The 15,122-nt window shown below is 43.7% G+C and overlaps 4 protein-coding genes across 6 annotated transcripts; 3 read left to right on the forward strand and 1 right to left on the reverse strand.

The window, feature by feature from the left end:
- Positions 1-4,304: 4,304 nt before the first annotated feature.
- On the forward strand, positions 4,305-5,668 carry Pk34A (Protein kinase at 34A). Its single transcript, NM_135759.2, has 2 exons — positions 4,305-4,377; positions 4,439-5,668. The coding sequence occupies exons 1-2, from the start codon at positions 4,374-4,376 to the stop codon at positions 5,611-5,613; spliced, it is 1,179 nt and encodes a 392-aa protein (NP_609603.1). The 5' UTR covers positions 4,305-4,373; the 3' UTR covers positions 5,614-5,668.
- A 353-nt stretch (positions 5,669-6,021) lies between these two features.
- kmg (kumgang) lies at positions 6,022-8,648 on the forward strand. The gene is made up of 3 exons (NM_135760.1): positions 6,022-6,081; positions 6,288-7,857; positions 7,915-8,648. The coding sequence occupies exons 2-3, from the start codon at positions 6,301-6,303 to the stop codon at positions 8,599-8,601; spliced, it is 2,244 nt and encodes a 747-aa protein (NP_609604.1). The 5' UTR covers positions 6,022-6,081; positions 6,288-6,300; the 3' UTR covers positions 8,602-8,648.
- A 55-nt stretch (positions 8,649-8,703) lies between these two features.
- Positions 8,704-11,567, reverse strand: DnaJ-H (DnaJ homolog). 3 transcript variants are annotated; one of them, NM_165025.2, is made up of 4 exons: positions 10,971-11,567; positions 10,320-10,418; positions 9,811-10,257; positions 8,807-9,698 (listed from the first exon to the last, which is right to left on the reverse strand). In NM_165025.2, exons 2-4 carry the CDS (start codon positions 10,386-10,388, stop codon positions 9,045-9,047), a joined length of 1,170 nt encoding a protein of 389 aa, NP_723785.1. In that variant the 5' UTR covers positions 10,389-10,418; positions 10,971-11,567; the 3' UTR covers positions 8,807-9,044. The 3 variants fall into 3 exon arrangements, with proteins under 3 accessions (NP_001260431.1, NP_723785.1, NP_609605.1); NM_001273502.1 differs by lacking the exon at positions 10,971-11,567 and having other exon boundaries at positions 8,704-9,698; positions 10,320-10,513; NM_135761.3 differs by lacking the exon at positions 10,971-11,567 and having other exon boundaries at positions 10,320-10,513.
- Sirt1 (Sirtuin 1) lies at positions 11,059-15,046 on the forward strand. The gene is made up of 2 exons (NM_058003.4): positions 11,059-12,695; positions 12,875-15,046. Exons 1-2 carry the CDS (start codon positions 11,486-11,488, stop codon positions 14,134-14,136), a joined length of 2,472 nt encoding a protein of 823 aa, NP_477351.1. The 5' UTR covers positions 11,059-11,485; the 3' UTR covers positions 14,137-15,046.
- The last annotated feature ends 76 nt before the right edge of the window (positions 15,047-15,122 follow it).

Genomic DNA, 15,122 nt, shown 5'->3' on the forward strand with positions numbered 1-15,122 from the left:
CGCAACGTGATTATGATCTTCGCTGCTGTGGAGCAGAGCAACCTTGACCTGGTTCTTGGATCTCGAAAAGGGGCGACAGCGCCAAATGGCAACAAATTGCACCGCTGTCTTTGGCCGCAGCCACATGGAGTTGCAAGCAGGAGGCGCTCGTAACCGGTTAGCCGCTTTTTTTCCCACCAATCTGCAATTAACTGGCTTTTCGCAGCGCTTAACTTGGCCACCGCTTAACTTGGACACGCAATGCGGTGGGCGTGGCACCGCACGTTAAGCCTAATAGGATTTTTTGGCGGTCAACAGGTTGGTGCGTGTAAGGCTGCGGGGGCGTGGCCCCGAAATAAAAAAATATATAAGTCGAGCCGCTCAGGGAAAAATAAGACAAGCTTGTTTTATATATGACTAACAAACTTCAAAAAACGTATATATGATGCCTTTTTGTTTAGTTATTGTTTGGATGTGTATAATGTCTAGCAGTAATTTTAAATATAATCACACAAAATTAAGGAATTTCACGCAGTGTCATCACTGTAGTTAATTCCATTTGAATTGATTAGAATTAAACACTATTCGCAGTGAGAAAGTGCCAAAAATGTAATTTTATTCTACACATCTAGCATATAAGTTCATCGTCATTAGTGTTTCGTCATTAATCTTTACCCAAAGGGATTTAATTTAATTCCTTCTGCTTAATTAAAAATTCCATTTCGGTTGAATTCAATGTTTCCTCTTAAGTGGCAAACCATTTAATTAAATTAAGAATATACACCTGTACACTTAAATAATTGTGTATAGTTAATGCGTAAACTTTTCCCAATTCCGAATTTGTTGATATGTAAATTAGTAGAAATTAATTAACTTATGCATACCAACAGTTATGGAGTTGGGAAAGATTTTCAAGACAGTTAGATATATATTTGTTTGACAATAAACCAACTGACTTACTGCTCTTTTTGGTTTTCGCTTAATTAACTGTTTTTTGGCATCTTTCTTTTACTGCCACATGCCATTCTTCGAGGTGCAACATTTTGGCGTTGAATGCTGCAACTCCTTTTTTAAAAATATTTTATACCCATTACTCCTAAAGCAAAGGGATATGATGTAAATGCGCAAGGCTTGGGAAAGGAAAAAAGAATATGAAATTTTTTATTAATATCATAAGTGTTATACACTAATATTAACAATAAATTATCAAATTTAAAAAATTAAAAACAAAACAGTCAGTATGCAACAGTCGTGTGCACTACTTTTTCTGTGGTTTTGTGGTTTTAAAAGGTTTTTAGGGCTTAAAACGCTTTCTGGATTTAAATGCCTGGAATTTGGTGCATTTAAATTTATTATTAAATTTGTATAAGCCGATTCGTTAAGTTATAAATATATTTTAAATAGTAAGTAAAGTATTATTCATTTAGATAAACCAAGTACTTATATTCAAAATAAGAATTTTAAAAACTGTACATTGTACATATATGTATATATGGTACACCCCTTTTTAATAAATTGGTATAAACTACACATACATAATAAACATCTCCTACAATAAAATAAGTAAGTCGCACCAACGTCAAGTATTTCGAGATAAAATCAAACAAACGAGACTAAAGTTCGCTCATTTGAAATTTAAATTCCATGGATATTTGCCGCTTGCCCAGCGTGCAATTGGTTTTCCAGTTTACCCTTCATTAGGTGGCTCTCTTGTTGTTCTTGTTGTTGGCATTACCTGGTGCTTGTCGCCGATTTCTTGCGCATTGCCCATTAATTTGCAGTACAAAGAGCCTCGGAGAGCCGGTAACCGGTTTTGAAGAGCCTCGCATCTAATACCAAGTTCAAGGTCGAGTCCGAGACCGAGAGCACAATGCATCGCAAAGGTGTGACTATATCCACATATACACCATATATACATACCATTCCAAAGCCACCAAGCATTCGACCATTCGTTTTAACCTCATGCACTGAGCGAAAACCCTGAAAAAACGCCACTTAAAATATGAATACATTTGTATACAAATGTATACATTTGTATATATATTATATATACTTTGTATATACATTTAAATGTATACATTTGAATTCTTCTTTTTGCGCAAAATATTTATTTATATTTTGAACATTTTCTTCAGTAATAGTATTTCGGTTTAGTATTTTTCTCAGTGCACCTAGAGCTTTTCAATTTGTTATGGTGGGCGGTGGCAGGCGCGAGTCTTATTCTCGTAGCTCATTCCCATTCCCCACTCATTCAAATCTTGCTTAATTATACAGTGGGTAAGTCTAAACAGCTTTGTGTTCTGTGTGTGGGTGGGGAGGGGAGATGAGGGTTTTGTTAACTGCAATTGAAAGATTTTCCCACGAATTGCGAATTTCCATTAAACCATTGGCTTTGAGACGTCAAGTGCTTGGCCACGAGAACAGAATACGGCACGTTTTCCAATTGAGCAGCGTCGAAGAATGATCTCTTCAACCGAAGGGTACTTACCAATATAAATATTTATTATGCAGTTAATTTTGAATTTGCACTGGAGACAAAAATAAATGGCTAACAATCAAAAATACCCTGTTTAATAATATAATAATATTCAAAGGAAAAAAATGGAAAGTTGCGGCCAAAAGCATATGTATTTCCACTTAAATATGTTCCTTAATTCGGACAACCCAATAATTATAATTCCATTTAAAAACAGAAATTTTCTTTCAATATTGGCCCATATTTTCCACCCATTTGCCGCAAATGCTGCATCGAAAATAATGCGAATCCGAATCTCTCAACGGGTTTCGCACAAATCACATTAAATGCCAACGCATCCAAGTTCAAACCGGGAAAAATATTGATCAAGTGTGGGAGTGGGAGTTCAAATATTGATAAATGACCCGATTTAGATGGAGGAGTGAACTTTTTGAGTGGCCACATGTGCGGTTTGATTTATGAACGAACCGGCAAAGAGTTGAGGTTCATTAAGACCGTTTTGATAAATGCGATAGACGTCTAATTTGCATGGAGCTGGCAAAATGTTCATCGTGCACACATCGAAGCATCCAAAGCACATCCATTTGAATCCATTTGAGTCCATCTAAGCCAGCCACTTTGTAATTATAATGCCGAAACGTTTCAGTAACCCGTCTGCATTGCAATGGATGCCATTTTTCCCTTTAGAAAAAAAAAAAATAGAAGTGAAATCCGCAAATGCCGGAAAAAAGGATAGATGGAGCAGAGTGAGAGGATGCTGTTTAAACGGATATCCTAAATGTCTGCCCGGATGGGCGATGCTCCGCACTTTTGGCCTGACACTCGTTTCCGTTTTGAAGTTTTTCATTGCTTCCCATGGCGATTTTACGGGCGAATGGAGTGTTGAGGTCCTGATGAGCGGACCTGTTGCGCGGAGACAGATTCATGGCATCGTAAAATATGCCATTTGAATTTGGGAATTTAGTTTTAATAACCCAAAAAGGAAGCCAACGATAGCGGAAAGTTGTGTTTATTTAGGTTTTGTTAGTGATGCGCAATATAACAGTTTCACACACTACTATATATTGTATATTCATTTACACAATCAAAGTTATAAATCTCTTATTGGCTTATTATTTAAGTGGTCGCCTGGAAGTATGCAATATTTGTTTTCAAATCAGAACGATAACATCCGGTTTCGAAACCCCTTTATAACCCCTTTATTAAACAATATTTGGACTCTGCAAAAAAAGAGACAAGCTTTTGGAATCATCACTATCTAAGGATTCCGACACAAAATCCGTTTGAGCAAATACACCAAAATCCAGACCATCCTCCCACGCACACACACACATACACGCTTCGGCCATTAGTGTGAGTGCTCGTCCTTTCTCTCTTCCAGCGGAAGTTGTCTGTGTTAATGGAATTACATGAATTCCAACTCTGAACCGCAGAGTAAAAGCGAGAATACACTGGCAGGCGACATTTCCGCAAATGCATGGCCCATAAACTTTGACGGAGGTGGTGGGGGGTGAAAGCAGTCTAAACGAATAGAGAGAGAGAGAGAGATTGTTGCGGCTAAAGCGGAAATGATAATGGCTCGAACCGACGAACGACATTTTATCGCATTTAAAACTCTGCCCCATATACATAATCCACTTTTGGCTTTCTGCTGGCAAAATCGAAACAAATGTATACAAATTATATATCATATATATTCCATATTACCTGTTGAGGTTGAAAGAATCCTCGGCAACTCTAAAGTTTTTATTTCCAACACTTATATTTCCATTCACAATACGATTCCTGAAATCGAACAAGGTGGCAATGCCTAAGAAAAGTGACAGTAGTGCTATTCGTACTATTCCTTTCAAGCCATTGCCTTGCTAGATTTATTGGAGAAATAAATCTGAGTTATTTTTTAAGAGTTTCGTTAAAAATGGGTAAGTCAATTTGTCCTAAAATTCTTTAGGATTTCCTTCAAATCACTCATTTCTTCTTAAGAAAATAAAGAAAAGAAGCAAAAGCCCCTTAAACGCCATGCCCAAGTTCCACTCATCATTCCCAAGAACTCAGTGATCAGCACCTATGCCGTCGGTCGCCTCTGTTCGGAACCTGCTTTGGTCAGGATTGAGGTTAAAGATCTGATTGGAAGTGGATCCTTTGGCCGGGTTTACCAGGCTCATGTGAATGAGTCCGAGGAAATAGTGGCCGTTAAGCAAACCCTTTACAATCCGAAGTTGAGCCAGGGCGAAGCAGAAATTATGGGTCAGCTAAAGGACCACAACAACATTGTCCGGCTCATCATGCACTCGTCCGTGAGTTTGGGCTTTCCGTCAGTGGACTACGTTTTGCTGGTTATGGAGTACATGCCTATGACTTTGCTGGACTATATCAACTATCACCTAACGGTGCTACAGCCCGCAGAGCGCCTAATCAATGTCCGCATACTCTCGTATCAGATGTTCAGAGGATTGGGATATCTTCATCTATTGGGCATTTCCCACCGGGACGTCAAGCCCGAGAATCTGCTGATAGACAACCAGAAGATGGTGCTTAAGCTAAGTGATTTTGGAAGCGCCAAACTCCTGGTGCCCCAGGAGCCCAGTATAAGCTACATTTGCTCCAGGCTTTATCGTGCTCCGGAGCTTTTTGCCGGGTACGAACTTTATTCGTGTGCCGTGGACATCTGGAGTGCTGGTTGCGTCCTGGCGGAGCTGCTCAAGGGATATCCGCTCTTCTCCAGCCACAAACATGACCGAAAGCAGCTGCGACTCATCGTTAATATGCTGGGCACCGATGGCTTGGAACGAGCTCCTGAAATACTCTCAAAGTGTGGAAATTCACTTCACCCACGGACCACTCGTCCCAGTTGGAATTATCTCCTGAATACGGCTGTTCCGCAGGATCTGTGCGGTCTGTTGAACTCGTGTTTCATCTATGAAGCCGCCGCTAGAATCTCACCTATGATGGCATGTAGTCATGGTTCCTATGATGAATTGCGCATCATGGACGCCATGGCGTTGCCCATGCCCAATGGCAATCCGCTCCCCCCTCTGTTCGACTTCAACAGCCTGGAGATGGGTACAGATCCAAAACTTTGGGTCAACCTATTACCGATCCATTTGTCTTCAATGGAGGACAAGTATTCGGTCGTAGAAGCCTTTGAAGCAGTCTAGAAGATTTTCAAAATAAACTAACTATGGCAGGGATTTTTCAGGTTGTTCAAATATCTAATTGTCCTCTTGTTACTGATGTTAAGTGTCCTGCCCTGGAAAGGAAAAAAAATAAATAATAAAAATGTATTACAAAATAATATTAAATAACATTTCAGCGATAACATGAAATTATCATTTGGATGGAAATAAAACCTGTTAAAAAACTTTTCTTAAGATGCAAAATAGATACACTAAGAAATGTTTAATATTTTATTACAATAATTCTTATTTATTAAAATCTAAAATTAAATAGGCTTATGTTAACATTAACATTGGAACCACATAAACACTTGGAACCGAATCTTGAACCGGAACCATGCGTTTTTTATTGACACCCAAGAAGCAAGTTTTATAAATTGTGGTTATGTGAAAGAAAGAATGACATTGCTATTTTTATAAAATATAAAATAAAACCTAAACCTTAATTCGGTGAGAACTACGAATTTTTTATTTGGCATTTGAACATCTCACGTCCCTGAGAACTCGTTTTCTGTCATATCGAAGTAGCCCTTGGAAAAGCCAAAAGAAGTTTAGCAGGACCATCGGAAAAGTGAATCAGTCTTACAGGAGAACTCGCACCGGACGGTTGAAAAGTGTTCTGTGAAAAAATCCAAGGAAAATTTTGCTTGTTTCAGATTTTGTCAAGTCATGGAGCTGCCTTCAATGGTGGAGCGTTCGGGTGATCGCTTGGTGGTGCGCAGCTTGGTTAGTGGTGCTCCACTTTATCAGTCATCTATTGAGGGCGGAGCAGGTGCTGTGCTTCCTATGTCCCAAAGCGTGCAGCCGCTAATAGGTCAGGACTTTTTGGAGCAACAACTGGAGCAGTATAAGGCGAATAACTTTATGTTTCCACTATCGATGGCCGGGTTTGTTTCCGCAGACTCTGCACCACCGGGGGACTTGGCCAAGGAAAATATGGAGAACTCACTGCCAGATGGTAATCCGTGCAACAACAACAACGACGATGAGCTGCCGCAGTGCAAGATACGGCGTAACTACAGCTGCAACCAGTGCGCATTCTTCACGCAAAATCCGCGCAGTCATCTCTCGCATCTGCGGGACGTACATGGCGAGCGGATTGTGATCAACGAGTGCAAGTTGTGCCTCTATGCCTCACGCCACTTCCAGAAGCTGGTGCGGCACATGAAAATGGTGCACGGCTGTTCCGATGATGGCGGCGCAGTGCAGGGATCAGGTGCTCAGCCGCGTGGTAAGCGAAATCTCTCCAGGGAGGTGCGCAAGCGTCGTCTGGAGGAGAGCATTGAAGGCCAGGGTGCGACTGGGCAATGCCTAGACCTCAGCGTGCTGCGCATGATCCAAAATGGACCGCCACTGGAGCAGCTGAAAGTAGAACTGCAGCAGCAAGAGATGCAGCTACTGGCCAGTGTCCAGGCGTACAATCGACAGCAGGAGATGCTGCAGCTGCAGCAGATCGTCGAGAGCCACGACAACATATTCTCCATGGCCTACGAGTTCCAGACCAAGTTAATGCCGCCTAAGCAAGCAGAGTCCCTGAAATTGGAACAGCAAAACAGCAGCTCCGATTCCGAGGAGACTGCGAAGAGTCCTTCGCCGGATACCCGTGAATTGGTGTCGGGTAAGGAGCAGTTTCAATGCCAGAAGTGTTCATATAGCACGCCCATTCGAGCCAGATTCAAAAAGCATGTGAAGTACCATTCCATGCCACTGATCAAGTGCAGCTCATGTGATTTTCACACACCCTACAAGTGGAATCTAGACCGGCACACCAAGAACCATGGTGCCAATGGCCATTTCAAGTGCTCGTGCTGTGACTTTAGCACGGATATCAAACAATCGCTGACCATACACGAATCAAACCATCATGTGCCCATGCCGGTTCACCAAATGGGCAACCGAAGCCGAGATGAGGCTGAGGATCTGGTGGATCAGCAGTCAAGTGGTTCCAGGAAACCAGAAACGTTTAAAAATGGTGGTGCTACCGTTGCATCGACAGAATCTCTGCTTCCCCGGACTTCGGGGATCGTTTGTTCACACTGCCAGAAGCGGGTGGGCAATGCCATGCAGTTGATCAACCATCTACAAGTGTGCACTTTGGCCTTGCACAACACCACCCAACTGCAGGCTTCTATCAACGCGGAGGTGGATCTTCACGATGAGGACTTCCCCAATGCTCCCACTGATCTCAGTTATTGCGGCGTAGAAACAGCTCCTGGCTATGGGGAGGTAAAGTCCATATATATATAAGTACATGGTGTTGCAAACTTATCCCTTTAATTTCAGGTCACAGAAGTTTTGCCAGAGGAACCCGAAGATTTGGCGCCATTGAAGAAGGTTTTTAAGTGTCCTCATTGCAGTTTTTGGGCAGCCACTGCATCTCGCTTCCATGTCCACATCGTTGGTCATCTAAATAGGAAGCCCTTTGAATGCTCTCTGTGCGCCTATCGCTCCAACTGGCGCTGGGACATCACCAAGCACATCCGTTTGAAGGCCCTCCGCGATAGATCCCATAACCAGGCCCAGGTGCTGATGAACGATGAGACCGGTAGGCGCAACTACGCCAAGTACAATCAGTATCTGACTATGATGAAGGTAAGCGCCGAACAATTGGCCGATTCGAAGGGAATGCGCACGGGTGAAATGATTGTGATGCCGCCGGAGAAGCTAGACGACCATCATCCCATGGAAACGGAGGAGATCATCGAGATGGTGGATAGTGCTCATTCGACCTCGGCACTGGATTTACGAAAGCCCAGGGATGACCAGACGGAGGACTTGGCAGGCAACAGCGATGAGCTGCCGCAAGAGGGAGCCAAGACGGAGCCAAATTTAGAACCCTTGTCATTTAAATCATTGAATTCATCACAAGTCATGCCAAAGCCCAAAGGGTCGCCTATGAATTTGACCAAGACAGATGGTGGTCAATCAGACGAAACGACATCCGCTGATGAATCCAATGAAAGCGATTAAAACGGATCTTTCGAATCTTTGAATACTCAATTCTCAGCAACAATATTAAAAATTAAATAAAAATACGTAAATCGATTTAAATTTATCCGGTTTTTAAGATTTCTATGAGAGAACTATTATTGTGTATTCGTTTATAGTTTTGTAGGGATAATTGGGGCAAGTTCAGCCCAAAAAATAGGTACCAATAAATAAGTAGTTAATAGTTAATTTAGCGTGGCTAATGTATTAGTGACAGATCAGCTAAGCTTTAGTCTCGAATAATAACACTACGAATTTAGATCACGCGCTTTTCACAGCAAACATTCCTGTATGAAAAATAATACTATGCATATCAGGACGAACAGCGGCACCAGGAAGCAGACTTCATCTACGCTGAAAGTGCCCAGGATGAGCCACAAATCGAGGCAGAGATACCGCGCCTGCAGGAGCCACAACCACATGCACTAAGCCGTCTGGCACTGTACGCCCTCAAAGTGAGACGACTGTCCGTCCTCGTCTTCCTGCTGTCGTGGCTGCGGCTTATAGTCCGTCATTTGCACTTCCTCGGCGTTCTTTGGGATCACTATCGGCTGTCTGGGAGGGAGTAAGTCCTCCAGCATGGCCAACTGCGGTGCCGTGGCAAAGTCGTTGTCCGGAAACTTAACCTTAAACTTCATGTAGAGATCTCCACTGTCGGTGGCCTTGTTAAAAACAGGCATACCACTGCCTCGCACCATCTTGATCTGGTTGTGCTGCAACACTTCACCAGGGTACGTGCGCAGACAGACGTTTCGTCCATCCAAGTGCTTGAAACAATGCGAGTAGCCGCACAAGGCCTCCGTGATGTTGATCTCCAGGTCTCGCATGTACAGATTGGCATGGCGGCGCTGAAAGATTGGATGTTCCATCTGGGAGATGACTACAATCAGATCCCCAAATTCGCCGCCTCGCATTTGGTGGCCCTCATTTGCGAAGGGAACTTTTAGCATGTGCGGTGCTCCTCGCTCCACAACCAGGTCCCGCTTCATCTTCTGCTCTACGAAACCACTGCCCTGGCAGGGACTGCACTTCTTGTCGTCCCTTATGGTGAAGCCCCTGCCATCGCAAGTCGGACAGGTCTGCAAAAAAAAATAATTTAAATAATCTGCTCCGAAGTGTGGTATATGGGATCTCCACGGATGTGTGGTCCGCGGTGTGCATTCACTACAACTACAATCAATTCTTACATACCGTATCGAAGGGGCTGAGACCCATGAAGGTAAATGCGGCCGCTCGTCCAGCTCCGCCGCAGGTCTCGCAGCTCTCGTGCGCTTCCTTGGGACCGCCATCGCCGTTACACTTGGAGCACAGCTTCTGGCGATTGTACTCCACCTTCTTCTTCATGCCGCCGACGTAGATCTCCTCCAGGGTCAGCTCCACTTTTACCACGACTTTGCCATTGCGCCTGCCCCGACCTTCGGACGAGACTCGATCGAAGGGGAACCACTGGGCGAAGAATTCGGAGGCATCAGAGAATCCCTCGGCGCCCTCTTGCAGGCCCTTCAATCCATATCGGTCGTAGATGCGCCGCTTCTCGGGATCGGACAGCACTTCGTAGGCGAAGGATATTTCTTTAAACTTGTCGCCCGCATCGGGATTCTTGTCTGGATGGAACTCTTTTGCCAATTTTCGGTAGTTCTATTGGTGAAAAGGTGAATACAAACTATTTACCAACATATCGAATTGGAACTGTTACATACCTTTTTTATTTCCTCATCAGTTGCATCCGGAGCCACTTTAAGAACGTCGTATAAATTTAGGTTGTCCATTTCCTATTGCATCCCCAGTCCCCCTACAAACTAAAATATTTTGTACATTGTAAGTGTACGACTTATTAAATTATTTAACAATGTATTTATGACAATATTTTCAAGTCATATTGGCTAACAAGTATGCCCAAGTTCTACCAAAAACCTATAATTTTGGGGAAAGTACCAAATAAATACTTAAAATCGCAGCTTTTTTGGGGAACAGTAGACACTTGCTGGAACGTTCTGGAAATCTGTTTACACATTTTTGTATTTAACAGCTTGATGGAAGTTTTTGGACATATGAACTGCATATTATCAATACATCAATTTATAATACTACTATGAAATGTGTAAATATTGGACAAAAAAATTATTTTTACTTAATTGTTTAAATATCGAGTAAATTTGATAAGTAAAAGAGTGCTAAAATTAAAGTTCGAAGCATAATTTAAAATTAATTTTACTAACTTTTTGACAAATTATTGATATATTTTAAACAGTTTTTAAAGAAATGGATTAAATTAGATATGACATAAGGCAGTGGCCACTGTAGCAACACGTAATCACCCTCAAAAATCCCAAAAAATACTAAAAACATACCGTGATGAGTCATGCTGGCGGCACTTTCCATGCAGAAACGCGTTAGCACTTTCCACACGACGTGTCAGGGTCCCACCCGAATCACGTCTGCCAGCCCACATACACACACAGGCGCAGCTACGTGTGCCATCTTGCTTTTTTCATCGGAAAATTTTCCAGAAACTACGCTCGAAAATTACGAAAAAATCGCAACCAAATGGTGTCGAAATTTTTTTAAAATTTAAGTTTCGTGCATATACGTGAAATAAAGTCGGGTTGGTTGAAAAAATCGCGGCCAAACGATCGCTGGAGAATTTTTTCAATCAAGCCAAATGGGTGCGAAGCTGACGACGTAAAAATTTTTGTGTGTACCAACGAAAGAGCGGAGAAAACGGACGAGGCGAGAGCGCAAAGCGGAGAGACCGAGGAAACACTCGCGCAAGAAGAAGAAGAGCCAGCAACAGCACCAACTACGAGAGTTTTCTCTCCGTGAGTCTGTGTGTGTGCGCGTGTGCGCGCGCTTGGGTTCGGAAAAAATGATGGAAAATTACGAGGAAATTCGCCTGGGCCACATTAGGTCTAAAGATCTGGGCAACCAGGTGCCAGACACTACGCAATTCTATCCGCCAACTAAGTTTGATTTTGGCGCGGAAATTCTGGCCTCAACGTCAACAGAGGCAGAGGCAGAGGCAGAAGCAACAGCAACAACCACAGAACCAGCAACAAGCGAACTTGCTGGCAAAGCAAATGGTGAAATCAAAACAAAAACATTGGCTGCCAGGGAAGAACAAGAGATTGGCGCCAATTTGGAGCATAAAACCAAAAATCCCACAAAGTCAATGGGCGAGGATGAAGATGACGAGGAGGAGGAGGAAGAGGACGATGAGGAGGAGGAGGAGGACGACGAGGAGGGAATCACCGGAACGAGCAACGAGGATGAGGACTCCAGCTCAAATTGCTCCTCATCCGTGGAACCCGACTGGAAGCTGCGCTGGTTGCAACGAGAATTTTACACAGGTCGTGTGCCGCGCCAGGTTATTGCCAGCATTATGCCGCATTTCGCCACCGGCCTGGCGGGCGACACCGACGACTCCGTGCTGTGGGACTATTTGGCCCACCTGTTGAACGAGCCGAAGCGGCGCAACAAGCTGGCCTCAGTGAACACCTTCGACGATGTCATCAGTTTGGTCAAGAAATCACAGAAGATCATTGTGCTAACGGGAGCCGGAGTATCCGTCTCCTGCGGCATTCCGGACTTCCGGTCCACCAATGGCATATATGCGCGATTGGCCCATGATTTTCCCGATCTGCCCGATCCGCAGGCCATGTTTGATATCAACTACTTCAAGAGGGATCCACGACCGTTCTACAAGTTTGCCCGCGAGATATATCCCGGCGAGTTTCAGCCCTCACCCTGCCATCGTTTCATCAAAATGCTGGAGACCAAGGGCAAACTGTTGCGCAACTACACACAGAACATCGACACCCTCGAGCGGGTGGCAGGCATTCAGCGAGTAATCGAGTGTCACGGCTCCTTTTCAACGGCCTCGTGCACCAAGTGTCGTTTCAAGTGCAACGCTGACGCCCTGCGGGCGGACATATTTGCCCAGCGAATTCCGGTGTGCCCGCAGTGCCAGCCCAATAAGGAGCAGAGCGTGGATGCCTCGGTGGCCGTTACTGAGGAGGAGCTGCGCCAACTGGTCGAGAACGGCATCATGAAGCCGGATATCGTCTTTTTCGGCGAGGGTAGGTGCCATTTTTATACAGATTTATTATATATTATCAATAGCCTTGGTAAAATAAATGCAAGAATTTCAAATTCGACGATCAAAAGAAGTGTTTATTTAAGAGATAAACTATTGAAAATACAAAGTAACGCTATTTACCATATATCATATTGTGTTTGCTTTTCATATTGCCAACAGGACTGCCGGATGAGTACCACACGGTCATGGCCACCGACAAGGACGTGTGCGATCTACTGATCGTGATCGGCTCCTCGCTGAAGGTCCGACCTGTGGCCCACATTCCCAGCAGCATACCGGCCACGGTGCCGCAGATTCTTATCAATCGCGAGCAGCTGCATCACCTTAAGTTCGATGTGGAGCTGCTGGGCGACTCCGATGTGATCATCAACCAGATTTGCCACCGGTTGTCGGACAACGATGATTGCTGGCGGCAGCTGTGCTGCGATGAGTCAGTGCTTACCGAAAGCAAGGAGCTAATGCCTCCGGAGCACTCTAATCACCACCTCCATCATCATCTACTTCACCACCGCCACTGCAGTTCAGAGAGCGAGCGACAGTCGCAACTGGACACGGATACGCAGTCTATTAAATCAAATAGTTCGGCGGACTACATACTAGGATCAGCTGGCACCTGCTCGGATAGTGGATTTGAGTCATCTACTTTTAGCTGTGGAAAGCGTTCCACTGCCGCCGAAGCGGCAGCCATCGAACGTATTAAAACAGACATACTGGTTGAGCTGAACGAGACCACAGCCCTAAGTTGCGATCGTCTGGGCCTGGAAGGCCCTCAGACAACGGTGGAGAGCTATCGCCATCTTTCCATTGATTCCTCCAAGGATAGCGGCATCGAGCAGTGCGACAACGAAGCCACGCCTAGCTACGTGCGACCCAGCAATCTTGTTCAGGAGACCAAGACAGTGGCGCCCAGCCTGACGCCCATTCCACAACAGAGGGGAAAGCGACAGACAGCAGCCGAGCGTCTGCAGCCTGGAACATTCTATTCGCACACCAACAACTATTCGTATGTGTTTCCAGGAGCCCAGGTATTCTGGGACAACGATTACAGCGATGATGATGACGAAGAAGAGGAAAGATCACACAATAGACACAGTGATCTCTTTGGCAATGTGGGGCACAATTATAAGGATGATGATGAGGATGCATGTGATCTGAACGCCGTTCCATTGTCACCATTGCTACCGCCTTCACTGGAGGCTCACATAGTCACCGATATAGTGAATGGATCCAACGAACCGCTGCCCAACAGCAGTCCCGGCCAGAAAAGAACCGCCTGCATTATAGAACAGCAGCCAACGCCCGCTATTGAAACGGAAATTCCCCCACTAAAGAAGCGGCGACCAAGTGAGGAAAATAAGCAGCAGACCCAAATAGAAAGATCTGAGGAGAGTCCGCCTCCAGGACAGTTAGCAGCAGTGTAAACGTAATCTTAGCCCCTGCTAGTAGTGTAGTATTTATTTTAAATGCAATTCAAGCCAACTTGTAAACAGAGAAGCTGCGAAATCGTAGCCGAGGGCCATGTTACCAATTTCATTCCCCGGAAAGGTACTGGAATCGGAAACGGTAAACCGTTTACTTGTTATTTATTTAGAATATGAGAACACTTCAATTCCCGGTATCACGAAGTTTTCAAGAAATGAAACCGGATCCACTAGTTTACTCAATTCGAGGCTTTAGAGATCTGACCCTCGTTGCTTTACCACCAACCCCTTATGCCCAATCCCGTTTTGATATTTTTGAAAAACTCTTAGTTTATTTATTATCTCTCTTTTTCAAAACGAAACGCTGTAAATGTTAGTATTTTATTATATTAAGTTGTTATTGAGGCCTTTTTAGACAAACTAAAGAGATAAGCGGAAAGTTGAAAATCCTTTAGAAAGCAGGATTTCTTTGTATTCAAAGAGAAGCAGCGCCTCAACTTTAAATCTAGTTCTAAGCGTAACATATTCAAAACTATGCAAATGCAAACGGAAAAATACGTTAGTTTTAGTTAAAAACTAGACACAAACACTCTGTATATAAGCACTCGCCCCTAATTTGTATTGTACATGATTCTTTTTCTACTTTTTTGTGTTATCTCCTTACCATTTTATATTTCTATCGGTTATGGCAACTATTTTTTAACATTTATACACTCGCACCCACATCAAAATGTAACAGCGCATGGATTTCAAAATATTCATAAGAGTTGGAAATTTGGTGTGCGTGTTTGAAATGTTTATTCGAAACCTAGCATAAATATATAGCCACCAAACGCAGTGTAAACATAGCAGTAAGAATTTAGTCTATATGTCTTAAAAGTGTATTAATATCCAGAATATAAACCAATCTAAAAAAAAAAAAAACAGAAATGAAAATGAGTTTTGACTGTAGAGCACATATAAACCCAAAGAAAACCAACACATAT

The sequence above is a fragment of the Drosophila melanogaster genome, chromosome 2L, assembly GCF_000001215.4.
Source record: "Drosophila melanogaster chromosome 2L".
Taxonomy (NCBI): domain Eukaryota; kingdom Metazoa; phylum Arthropoda; class Insecta; order Diptera; family Drosophilidae; genus Drosophila; species Drosophila melanogaster.

Bases quoted from the DNA above. Each gene is read 5' to 3' on its own strand.
- kmg (NM_135760.1), top strand. From the start codon at position 6,301: ATGGAGCTGCCTTCAATGGTGGAGCGTTCGGGTGATCGCTTGGTGGTG. The intron at 7,858-7,914 runs GTAAAGTCCATA...CTTTAATTTCAG, and splicing joins CAGCTCCTGGCTATGGGGAG to GTCACAGAAGTTTTGCCAGA.
- Sirt1 (NM_058003.4), top strand. From the start codon at position 11,486: ATGATGGAAAATTACGAGGAAATTCGCCTGGGCCACATTAGGTCTAAA. The intron at 12,696-12,874 runs GTAGGTGCCATT...TATTGCCAACAG, and splicing joins TATCGTCTTTTTCGGCGAGG to GACTGCCGGATGAGTACCAC.
- DnaJ-H (NM_165025.2), bottom strand. From the start codon at position 10,388: ATGGACAACCTAAATTTATACGACGTTCTTAAAGTGGCTCCGGATGCA. The intron at 10,258-10,319 runs GTATGTAACAGT...TTTCACCAATAG, and splicing joins CTGATGAGGAAATAAAAAAG to AACTACCGAAAATTGGCAAA. The intron at 9,699-9,810 runs GTATGTAAGAAT...TTTTTTTTGCAG, and splicing joins GTCTCAGCCCCTTCGATACG to ACCTGTCCGACTTGCGATGG.